Below are 8773 nucleotides of genomic sequence, written 5' to 3'. Positions count from 1 at the left end.
CTCTCTGTGTCTCTCTCTCTCTTTCTCTTCTCTTCTCTTATTGCTGCTTCTGCTCTTATTGATCTTTTCTCTCGAGCTCTCTGTCACTGTCTGTCTTTCCATGTCTGTCTCTGTGTCTCACAAGATGAAATAAAATGAAAAAATAAAAAAAACAGAAAAAAAAACCCAACGTCGCCATCATCACGAAGCTCACATCAGGATGTTTGCCTGTTGTTGTTTTTATATTTCAGTGGCTGAGCCATTCGCATCAGACTTCAAAACGACATCCTGTGTGAAGCATACACTTTACGTACATAAAAGAACCCACGGCAACGAGAGAGTTGTCCTTTTTTCACATCTTTTGTAGTAAAATCCACTTAAATTAATATACATGTGAGTGTCTGTCTGTCTGTCTACCTATCTGTGTCTGTATTAATTAGTGTATATGTCTGTGTATGTAATTGTGTGTCTGTATGTGCGTGCATGACTGGAGTCTGACTGAATGACACAGGAAACGATGATGAGCGCCACAAGGCAGCTCTCACTCGGCTCTGCCCAGGTTGTCACCTTTTGTGCAATTGTCTCCGTGTTTGTAAAGCGCTTTGAGCATGGTCTCTGACCGAGGACAGGCGCTATTCAAGTGTCCGTGTCAAAGTTGTGCATGTTGTCTCGTTTTAGAAGACATCGTCTCCAAACCCGAGGACTCGGCTGTTTCTTCTGTGACGAGCGGATACAACACTTCGAACACGTCTGTTTGGGGTGAGATGCATGGTGTATGTGTGTGTGTTTGTATGTGTGTGCGTGTGCGCGCGCGCGCGAGCTTGCGCTTGCGTGCGTGTGTGTCAGTGCATGTGTGAGGGTTAAAGGGAGTTGGGGAACGGGGTAAACGTTGACCAAGGCATTTCTCTCTGCTGCCGCAAGTGGTATAGAAACCAGACTTACTGGACTGGTCTTCTCTGGACGAAAGATGGGAACACAAAATGTTGATCCGAATTTCACTGCATCAGACATGGCGCGATGGTTGGTTCTGTTACGCCAGAATTTGAACACTAACAAAAAATCAAGGCGGGAAGATCCAATAATTATATATATATCCTGCTGGAATATGATTTGCTTTGCAGTGTCCCTGTCTGGTTGTTTGTTTTCCCCTTCGTCGTTGTCTCGTTCGTCATTTATCAGATGGATTCCCCCTTCTCCTCGACAAAGGCGGCAGTACGTTGCAGGTCATCCGTAGAGCTTCCGGGCTGCTGGGATTGGGTCGGGCCAGGTTTTTTCTCGGAGCGCTTGGTGGAGCGGGCAGGACTGCAGCAGATGTTCTGTTGTCTGGCTGCCTGTTCCGCAGGGGCACTGCTCTGTGTCACCGATACGGAGTTTTGTGTATAGGTGGTGTTTCAGGCGGTTGTGGCCTCTCCTGAGCCTGAAAATGGCTACCTGCTCTCGACAAGTCAGCAGGTAGTACGGGTCTGCTCTGTTGTGTCATGAATGCTGCTGCTTCCACTTGTTCTGCAGCTTGGCCTTAATGATGGTCCTGGGTTCAGAGTAGTGTTTTCCCCTTCCATTCCATACTGACTGTGATGGGTCAAGTTGGTATCACGCGTGAGGCTTGAAAGCCTTTCCGCTGTTCTTGTTATGCTGAGGGGATGCTAACCCTGTGTTGCCTATCGTTGATCTTCACAGAAACTCCCCCATCCCTTCCAACCCCAGTGGAGCTGTCCGTCACTGTGGGAAGCGACCACGCCCACATCCACTGGGCCACGCCCCCTAGCCCCAGAGAAGGCGAGGTGCAGGAGGCCATCAGCAGCTCTCAGCCAATCGGTGGTCAGAAGGGCAAGCCTCTCAACCATTCTTCCGCGCTGGGCGACAACGATACGTCAGTTTTGCCGATGACGGCGACGCCTGTTCTCCCAACCCGGCCAATCAGCGACGAGGACGAGGTGTTCGTCAACTCCACTCAGCCAATCAACTACCGGCTGACGCTGCTGGCAGGCGGGGAGGACGGAAAGGAGGAGGTGGTGTCCACAAGAGTCGTGAGGGCCACCAGTTACACTTTGTCCCACTTGGGTAAGAACAGTAATGATGACAACCATCATCATCATTATGATCATCAGTTTAATCATAATGATAATAACAATGATGATAATAGTATTAATAATAATGTGATTTTATATAGCACTTGGGTGCGGTGGCTGAATGGTAAGAGCGCTGGATTCTCGCCCGAGATTTTCTTTACAGTGGAGTCCCTCAGGGCACCATGCTGGGACCCATTCTCTTCCTGCTGTTCATCAGTGACCTGCCCTATCGATCGAGCTGCAGAACCAGGCTTTTTTGCAGATGGCTGCAGCGTGTAGAGATAGACTGCATCCCAGGCTGTCGGTCTGAAGTCTGGGAGAAGACCTGGGGATGGAACTCCTCCCACAGAAATCCTCAGTGTCACCGGATCTCCTCACCCCATGAAATACCAGTACAAGACGAAAGGGCACGTCCTTGAAGCAAATGAACGATATTGGTGAAATATTTGGGAGTTACCACCACCTCACGGATATTCAGTGGGAGAGACATATGAGTAAAACATCCAAGAAAGCGAAAAGCTGGTGTCCTGGAATTCCTTTGAAGGAACCTGAAAACACCTTCCAACATCACAAAGGCAAAGACCTCGGTACTTACCCGCCACGAATACTGCTGCTTTGTGTGGAATCCATACCAGAAGGAACAGATAAAGAACTTTGAAATGGTGCAGGGAACAGAGGTCAGGTGACCAACAGATATCACACATCTATGCTTGTAGAGCGGGACATTCTTCAGACCAGACGACAGAAGATCCCAATTACAACGCTATGTAAGGTCATCAGTAGCATTTCGGATATCACAGCAGATGACTGCCATCAAGTACAAGAACAAGGGCAAACCACAGGCAGAAATCCAGACATTATCCTTCGAAGTCAGAATGTTTAATTGAACAAAACTTCGGGAACAAAAGTCGATCGGGGTACGGATGGTGGGGAGAAAATATATAATTGTGGAGCAGTGCTTTTCTTCTTTTTTTTTTGGGGGGGGGGGGGGGGGTGTTTCGGGGGGCGGGGGGGAGATTTCCAGAACCATGGTTCACAGAGTGCAAATGTTTGGAAACCATAGCGGCATATATCAGGCCCAGTCCTTTAAGCGAGGGCACTGGCATTGATAAATATAACGCGAGTTAACAAATGCACGTGCCACAAAGACGAAGAACACAGGGCAGGGCGGGGTGAATTGTCAATCAGTCTTTACGAGGTCAGAAAAGTTTGAGGATGCTGCATCAGCCAATAAATTGAAATGTACAAAAGAAGGGAATATCTTCTCTTTATCTGTCTCCAATAAATTTCATTTTCCAAACAGCAAATTGACAAGCAGAAATTACAGTTAACAAAGGGCATATATGAAAACCAAAATAGTGTGTGTGCGTCACTGTGTTCCGCTGTGTGTATCACTGTATTGTGTGTGTGTGTGCGCGCGCGCGCCACTGTGTGTATCACTGTATTATGTGTGTGTGTGTGTGTGTGTGTGTGTGCCACTGTGTGTATCACTGTACTGTGTGTGTGTGTGTGTCGCAGAGCCGGACACAGACTACACGGTCAAGGTACAGCCACTAACGAACAGCGGTGGTGGTGATGGTGATGATGGTGATGCCTCACCACCCTCCCTCCTCCTGTCCTTCCGCACCCACCCCCTTCCACCTCCTTCTTCTTCACCACCCACCTCCACCACAGCAACAACACCACCACCACCACCGACATCCCTGCCGTCCTCCACCTCCGACACCACCACCACCTCCCTTTTCCTCACCACCACTGCCACTTCCTCCCCACCCCCACTCACCACTTTGTCCAGTTCTCCATCTCCAAGCTTGTCGTGGGAGCAGATGGAGGACGTTGGAGAAGGAGAGGAAGAGGAGGAATAAAGGAGAAGGAGAGAAAGAGGAGGAATAAAGGAGAAGGAGAGAAAGAGGAGGAATAAAGAAGAAGGAGAGAAAGAGGAGGAATAAGAGGAGGGGAAGAAAGAACTATGGAAACCATCACCAACAACAACGGTGATATGAATATGATCCCAAAATTGAACACCAGAAGCATGATCGGCTTTGCTTGCTGGGTGGTGCAGGATATACTGCAATAGTTACGATAGAGTGGATTGTAAGTCCAGGCTCTGATGTCTTCGTTGTCTGTACAGAGGACTGAGAGGAAGATGTGTCACCATAAAAACCTGTTCCTCAGTGAATTATACTTTCAACTTTAAAAATCTTATTTGCATTTGGGATGGTAGGGTCACGAAAGGGTGGGGTGGGGTGGGGGAGAGTTGGGAGAGGGATAGGGGGTGGGCACGTGAGTTTATAGAAATAAAAATAAGAAGAAGAAGAAAAAAAAGTTAAATCTTCCATTTCAAACACTTGGTAGCCATTGTGCTGTTCCTTTGAATGGGAGATAAGCGATGGATATAAGTTGTAGTTATCGTGGAGCATGAACTGATACGTCGTAGGCGTTACGTATTTACAGGGATACGTCATATATCTGGCGTATTTTTGTTTGTTTTTCCCATGTTCGCGCGTACAACAAAAGAGGAAGGGGGGGGTGGGGGGTGCGCGGGAGTTGTTCATTAATTTTGTTCTTTGGTGGTGTGTAAGCCTTCACTGAGGTGCCAGATTTGGAGCTTGACCTTCCAAAAGTGTTCTCTATGTGGTCTTTTTTTCTTTCCTTTTTTTTCTTTTTTCAGGGAAAGAGAAAACGGGACACAGAAACAGAGGGCGCGGTGAAAGGTAAGGAAGAGGAATCGGAGGGGGCGGAAACCCCCGGCGGCGGCTGAGGACGTGAATTTTTAAAAGAAAAAAGAAAAGATTATCATCATTTCACCAAAAAACAAAGACGCTTTACAGCCAACATAGCCATCAAAAAGAGAGCGGGTGCATACACACGCACGTTCGCTTTCTCTCACTGCAGCAACATAAATGCACGTTCGAATACAATAACTGCATACGCACGCTGTTATAAATGTTTGTATTATTCACTGCCAGACTGTAACGGATTGATTATCATTGCAGAACAGGTCCATGTAACGGTTTGATAATCAAAACAAGCTACCTACACTGCTTCGTGAAGACATCGTCTTTTCTCCGAGTGTACAGCGAGTCCTGTTGTGGAGTTCATGTTTCGGAGAAACAAAATTTAAGGGCGAGGGGGGTTCAGGGGAGGTGAGTGGGGCTGACAGGGAAGGGGGCGAGTATTTAGGCATTCATTCAAACTTTATTTTGGTACGTTTCCGAATGTAAAGTTACTTCTGTTTACTCTTGTCTGCAAAACATCTTCGGGTTTGGACATGCAGGATGTTTTCAGTATAGGAATTTGTCACAATGCAGGTTTTATTGTTCCTGCGTTTTAAAGGTGGTTTTGTTCGTTCTCGAGTGTAACGTCTTTTCCATCAAAAGATTGGACGAGGTGCTTTTGTTCCTTGTTTACCATGTTTTGTGTTTATTGGTGTATATGGATATATAATTGATGTTGATCAGTTCGTTTTCTTTTTGTTCATTTTACTGTAACTTTTTTCTCGTCTTCAATTAAAAGAAACTTTGTCGTGTATCAACGTGTTTTTTTCCTTCTGTGTGTGTGTGTGTTGCTGTTTGTATTTGCCTTTATGAGCGTTGTTTTTGTTACTCCGTTCTTGTTGAACAGTTTGCGTTTTTCTTTGTTTTGATAGTTTTAATGGTATTTTTCTTGCTGTTTTAATGTTTGGTTTTTTTTCTGGCTTAGTAAAATAAAAGTTTTAATGTTCGTTTTTTGTTACCGTTTTTGTGGATTAAATATTTTTTGCTTTAATGTTTATTGTTAGTTTTTATGTTATATCTGTCGTTACTCTGCTCTTTCGTTTGTTAACGTTTTTCTCTCCCCTCTTTCAGTTCAACTCTGTACTCATTCGTGTTACTGTTATGTTCGTTGATGTCACTATCGGTGTAAAATTTTCTTAAACTATTTTTTGTTTCTAGCTCTTTCAGTGTTAAAAAAAGGCCCGCAAAGCGAAAGATCCCCGGGACGTTAATTAAAATACAGGCTCGGGGGTGTACAGTTTATTGCCCGACCACTCCTGCTCTCGCTTCACCGACAAGCTGTCGCAAGTCAAGGGAACCTATTTCTGGCTGCAAGACATGGGAAAGAAGTCTGGTCTCTTGCTATCACTGTCTACTCTCACCAATACACACTACGCCTCGTACCAGTTCAAACAACGGTCAAAACCCGAGCTCCTGTGCCGCCTCCCCGCTAATTTGAGAAAAGCAATGCCTTATTACGTTGCCTGTTGATTCTGCGGCAGTATCTTTTAATGGAAACTTTTCAGGGGAATATACTTTCTCTTTTTTTTCTTTTTATTACTGTCCGATTAAACAGTGGATTATTTCAAATGAAAAGCTGAATACCGCAAGATACGTTGTTTTTTCATGTGTTTTGTTTTTACCGAGACGGTACTATACTCTTTTTTTTTGACCGACAGATTATGAGCGTATTTCTCATTTCAAATTATGAATGCCGTCATTTTGCTATCAATTTTAATAACTTGAATACATGTTTTTCGTCTGTCCCCGGCCATCCCACACACACTCGCTCATTCGTTCACTCCCTCTCATTCTTTCTCGCACAAACTAAATTCCAGACATCAGCAGCCAGATGCCCCGTGACCTGGCTGGCAGGAAGGCCTGAAAAAACTGTCCAAACGTCGTCGTCAGTAACCTACGTCAAGGTCATACAGCTGATGACATCACCGTCTTTGTAATCAGATTAAGTTCCTCAAATCGTTAGCGTTCTGACAGATCCATATACGATGCATCACAGGCAGATGCCCCGATTACAGCATTACCCAACGCACTAGTGCAGCCGAGTGCATGCATATTAGAGTTGTGTACATATCAGTCTTCTTGGGGGGACATGGGGATTTCTTTCGTTGCCACGTGTTTTTTCAGTACGCCAAGTGCGTGCTGCACACAGGACCTATAAATGACCAGACGCTTAATTTAAATTACCAAATTCAGTTAAACTGGGAGGAAGAGCCAGAGCAAGAATCAAACCCAGACCTTCACGGGCACTGTATTGACAGATAAGCTTCTTAACCATTCTGCTTTCTTTTTAAACATTAACACAGCATTTCAGACTGTAAGACCATGTTTTAGCTGAATGGTTATCAGTACAAGCGTGGCTGGATTTTCGCCCATGTTTCTTGCGTTCGATTCCTGGTTTGGGCTCACCAGGTGGGTCAAGGGTGGCGATTTTTTCTTGTCAAAATCTAGGCAGAACTGTTAGTGACTTGCCTCCGTGTGTATACTCATGCAGATCAAATACACGTTAAAGATCCTGTAATCCATGTCAGCATTCAGTGGGTCATGGAAATTGCTGAGCATGCTCAGCCCCGAACATTATCAACACGATTTTGAAAATGCAATTCCTTTTTTTTTTTCCAAACCAAAACTCCACATTGTATGAAAGCCTAAACCTTAGTTATAGCCAGTGGTAAAGATACGATATTAAGTGAAATGCCCATTTCACATGATTTAAAGTATGCTTGTTATCTTTTGTTTTTTTAATATTTGCAAGTTTCTCAAACGGACTTAAAATCAATGAGTGCGCATATCAGAAAGAGAATTTACATCAAGTGGAGGATTTCCAGTTGCACTCACCAGCTTTTCAGCATCAGCAACAACCTGAACAAATGTACAGGCTATTTGAGGTGGTGAGGGGTGTGTAGAAAAGTGTGTATTAAAAAAAAAAAAAAAAAAAAAGAGAGAGAAAACAAAAAACAGTGTATAACTAAAAAAAAATAAGGCAAACTAACAGAACTTGGTCGGGCAAATGCTTTTATTTCCCCTTCACACCAGCACATGAAACACAGCTGTACCACACTTCAATGCCTTACCTCACCACTTTCTTGCAAGAAGTGCATATCACCTGCATGTAATGGACAGGTTGATGTCGGTTGATGTCACTGACAAGGGATGGGGAGGAACAGCTGCTCTTGTCAACCATCCAAGTCTTTCAACAAAACCCACCCTCAGTCAATCTGTCTCCAATGAGAGACTTTGAACCCATCTCCGTACATCTGTCAATGCCGTCTCTTCTCAGTAATGCTGTTCATCATTAACACAGCCATGTGCCTTGTCATTTGTAGTCTGTATGGGACTGATGGTACAGGTGTCACTGGCAAGGTACCTTATCTCATGGATACCTATCATCAGGGATTCTATCAACAGCAGCTTTCTGGCGATACAGGCATGCACTCCCCTACATGTTACCCATCAGTTATTCCCCTGTCCCAACATAGTGATATGCCACCTATCAGTCCCAAACCTCCGGATTCTGTTAGTACTTGTCTGCTAATTTTGCAGAAATGCTATCGACTGTGCTCCACTTTTTTTATTTTATAAATTTTTTGGTCATGTATGCAAATCAAAACCCCCCATTGTAACAAGTTTTGGACAATAGATCCTAAAGATTCTTTTGCAAAGCTTCTCAGTCTCTACAGACACCCTTTAAACAATAAATTGTGAAAAAATTTTTTTAATCAACCCTGTATGAACAAGTGTGCATGTGTGCCTCAATGAGAATTTCTACAATCCCAAGTCTTATTTGCCCTTAGCATGCAACAGAGGAGTGGAACACACAATGGGTGGTCATCAGTCTGGACAACACTGTTGTCAAGGTGTAAATGATGAACTCTGGTCTAAAGCTGTGTACATTCTCTAAGTACCAGACCAATTCAAGTCTTCAAAGTTTCAATCCATATCTTACCTGAT

General features: G+C 44.4%; 1 protein-coding gene across 7 annotated transcripts in view; it reads left to right on the top strand.

Moving 5' to 3' along the window:
• The window catches only part of LOC143277426 (neogenin-like), a 64359-nt gene extending 58652 nt beyond the window's left edge, over nucleotides 1-5707 (top strand). For 4 of the 7 annotated variants that reach the window (XM_076582232.1, XM_076582231.1, XM_076582229.1 and 1 more), the window contains 3 exons: nucleotides 658-738; nucleotides 1657-2040; nucleotides 3567-5705. In XM_076582232.1, coding sequence (XP_076438347.1) covers nucleotides 658-738; nucleotides 1657-2040; nucleotides 3567-3913 — 812 coding nt within the window. In that variant the 3' untranslated portion in view covers nucleotides 3914-5705. Of the gene's footprint in view, nucleotides 1-657; nucleotides 739-1656; nucleotides 2041-3566 lie in introns of all 7 variants that reach the window. The other 3 variants (XM_076582235.1, XM_076582234.1, XM_076582236.1) reach the window with 3 other exon arrangements.
• The last annotated feature ends 3066 nt before the right edge of the window (nucleotides 5708-8773 follow it).

Source organism: Babylonia areolata, chromosome 34 (genome assembly GCF_041734735.1).
Source record: "Babylonia areolata isolate BAREFJ2019XMU chromosome 34, ASM4173473v1, whole genome shotgun sequence".
In the NCBI taxonomy this organism is placed as follows: domain Eukaryota; kingdom Metazoa; phylum Mollusca; class Gastropoda; order Neogastropoda; family Buccinidae; genus Babylonia; species Babylonia areolata.
The sequence above is the reverse complement of the archived record's forward strand: the minus strand, read 5'-3'. Positions and strand labels throughout refer to the sequence as shown.